Source organism: Phytophthora parasitica, assembly GCF_000247585.1.
Source record: "Phytophthora parasitica INRA-310 unplaced genomic scaffold supercont2.18, whole genome shotgun sequence".
Lineage (NCBI taxonomy): Eukaryota > Oomycota > Peronosporomycetes > Peronosporales > Peronosporaceae > Phytophthora > Phytophthora nicotianae.
Genome location: NW_008649004.1, coordinates 580,361 through 583,284, shown reverse-complemented (window position 1 = coordinate 583,284; position 2,924 = coordinate 580,361). Strand labels below are relative to the sequence as shown.

The following is a 2,924-nucleotide window of genomic DNA, read 5'->3' as shown; positions in this document are numbered from 1 at the left end:
CTGGGATCAAGTATTGCTTGCGTTGCGTCAAAAAAATGAATGCGGCTATAGTTTTTAGCGGCATTGTATTACTGTGACAAGAATATTAATTATCTTCTTTTTTTACCAATCAAATTGTGTCGCATCGTCATTTATTTTGCTCGCACCAGTGGGAGAAGTACAACGCTATTGGAAATTTTGTGTTGGAATAGAAATTAGAGGTTGTTCCCGCGCATGACATTTCAGAATCCGACATTATGGACGTGATTCTGTCTCGCGCCGGGCTTAACCCCACTCAGCAGCGCTCGCTCTGCTTGGACGCCGTAATGGACGAGGTGAAGCAGACGGAGGTCAAGCTGACTGACGCCATTGCGTCCCTGAAGCGACTACAGGATGTGGTGCGCGTCGCTCGAGACGTGCACAATGCACAGCGGTCTGTCGTGACGCTGCCATCTGATGCGGAGGCCTCTGTTAAAGGGATGGCACAGTCCAGCGAGCAGATTGGTCCAGTACTGAGAGATATTCAGTGCATGTTGAACGCGTTTACTATTTCAAGTCGATCGCGTGGATCTTCGGGGTATTCGACGGAGGACGAGGACGAGGAACAACTTACGTTGCCTGCGAACCACGAGAGAGTGAGGCAACAGTATCGAGAGACACCAGCATCAGGTCCGTACCGATCTTCGGGTCTAGGATCATCAGGATGGATCATGAATCCGCACAAAGGAGGTCCAGCACCGTCGTTCTTTAGGGTGCGTGACCAAGGGAGAACGGGTGAGCTCCCGACACCTCGAACAGTTTCTGGTGCACTAAGTTCGAGTGCAAGCTATGATATTTCTTCAGACGGATTGGCATCTGGCCCAGAATACGTTGGTCAAAAGCGGCGGGCTACTAGTCTCGCACCTCCTATTGCCCACTCCTTCTTAAGACCGACTACGACAGTAGATCTAATGATCCGTCGTGAGCTGGAACGACAAAGCGTTTGGCCACGACACCACCAGTATCGGCTTCTTCACAGTAGACCCCGCTCCCCAGTCCAGCAAAGTGAAAAGAAAGTGGCACAAGTGATCGATGGCCTGGAAAAGCGTTTGTCCAAGCTTTCGGGTGCAGAGCAACACGATGTCATTTCCGCCAGTATTAAATCTGCACTGAAGGTGGCTCGACTGACAAAAGTAAAAGGCGAAGAAGAAAGCGTTCAGATCGCTGTAAACAATGCCCGGGCTGCTAGTAGTGCGCTGCTGGATCGGGACTCTAGCTGTACCGACATATTAGACCGCCTAGAGGATTTACGCCAGATTCTTGCCGTCGTCGTGCGTGCTGCTCTTGAGACCGATGGAAAACTGGAGGGCTCCGGACTGCGTGATCTGCTAAAGCTGCTCAAGAATCTTCAAGATACTTTTCCTGGGTCGGCCGCGCGCTTTAAATGGTACGTGTCCTCGAACGCAATGAAGCCGAATTTGTTTGTTATTCATTATGCCATTGTTCTGATTTTCATCGTGTACAGGTGCAGTACTCAGCTACGCAAGTTTATCACGCAGAAGTATAAAAGACCAGCACAAACATCTGTCATTGACCAAGAAAAGCTGTCATCAGTTGTAGCTGAGGCTCGGAAGTGGGAGAGCGTGAATGACTACACTGCTTCGAGATTCGGGGACATCATGACATTCGTGATGGAAATACTTGAAGGATCATACGAAGAATGGGAGCCACGAGAGGATTCGCAGCTCGCAGAACTTATTGGTATCATGGTTATCCGGCTGGGTGCTTTCAGAGATAGTCATGTACAGCAAGGCCGTCTGCACGATGTGCACGGGTGGTTGTACAAGATGTCAGGAACTTCCTTTTCACCGTCGCTCGACCTGAAATCAATGCCTCCCCCGCATATGACAGGAATATATGTGACTCCAAACAAAGGATTCCGCACAATGGAAGACGTCGAAGAAGGTTTCCACCGACTTTCGAAGGCGAAAGCAACGAAGTCCTTTGGATTTCTTACAATGACGTCGTACACCTTTCTGGCCACGGTTCTCACGACGCAGAATCCCAAGCTGTTGCCAATCAACGAACTCATCCGTTTCAATGAGAACCTCCAGGTGCTGAAAGAGCTCGACGTCGGGGGAGAAAGCTGGGCAATTCTCCAGTCGTACCAAGTGCTCGAAAAAGTTCTCTACCTCATGCGTGTACTTATGCACCAGCGTCCAGAATACCTGGAGTCATCTGCTGGGTACGTTTTTTCTTGCGTGTGATTTTTCTGTTGCTGCTACGTTGCTAAAGATTCTGCTTTCCTTTTTCCAGCACTGTCGACGCATTGCTCGCGCTGTTCCCGCCATCGAAGCGGCCGATATTCGTTTATCCGTCTAGCGCAACGGCGCTAGGATCAAACCTCGAGCCTGGGAACGAAAATTTTGTCGACGAGTTAAGCGACGATTAACGTTAATGAGTAAAGTGCACTTCATAGCTTCGTGAAGCAGGCACCAACAATCGTGATACTAATTACTAGTACGTTACACCCACCAAAATATTTAGGTAAATTACTGAACTACTGCGTGCCGAGTGCATTATACCGAAAATGTATGTGAAGAAACAGCATTGCCGATATTACAGTATTTCTAGTAAGCAAACTTTGTAAGTACTTGTTGAATCTAACATGTAGAAACGAGCTAGATACCAACTAAAGAGCAATTGGTGGTTACCAATTGAGCGCCTTCAAGAAGTGCTGTTTTGCAGTTGGTGGGTGTCCTATTCCAATCTGGAAGGCTTTTGGTTTTGTGCACACCCTTTTTATTTGAACATCCTAGAAATAAGCTCACCTTTGAGCAAAATCTTCAGCAAAAATTTTGTGGATGACCCAAAATTTCTGCATAAATCACAACGCATTCCAAATCTGATGTGCTAGAATTTGTCCATACCAAAACGCAAAATGCCACAAATTCTAAGTACATATT

At 47.7% G+C, this 2,924-nt stretch overlaps 1 protein-coding gene across 3 annotated transcripts; it reads left to right on the top strand.

Annotated features, from left to right (window-relative positions):
- Positions 1-163: 163 nt before the first annotated feature.
- On the top strand, positions 164-2,639 carry PPTG_09534 (hypothetical protein). 3 transcript variants are annotated; one of them, XM_008904541.1, is made up of 3 exons: positions 164-1,405; positions 1,484-2,203; positions 2,275-2,639. In XM_008904541.1, exons 1-3 carry the CDS (start codon positions 237-239, stop codon positions 2,408-2,410), a joined length of 2,025 nt encoding a protein of 674 aa, XP_008902789.1. In that variant the 5' UTR covers positions 164-236; the 3' UTR covers positions 2,411-2,639. The 3 variants fall into 3 exon arrangements, with proteins under 3 accessions (XP_008902789.1, XP_008902790.1, XP_008902788.1); XM_008904542.1 differs by having other exon boundaries at positions 1,484-2,639; XM_008904540.1 differs by having other exon boundaries at positions 164-2,203.
- Positions 2,640-2,924: the final 285 nt, after the last annotated feature.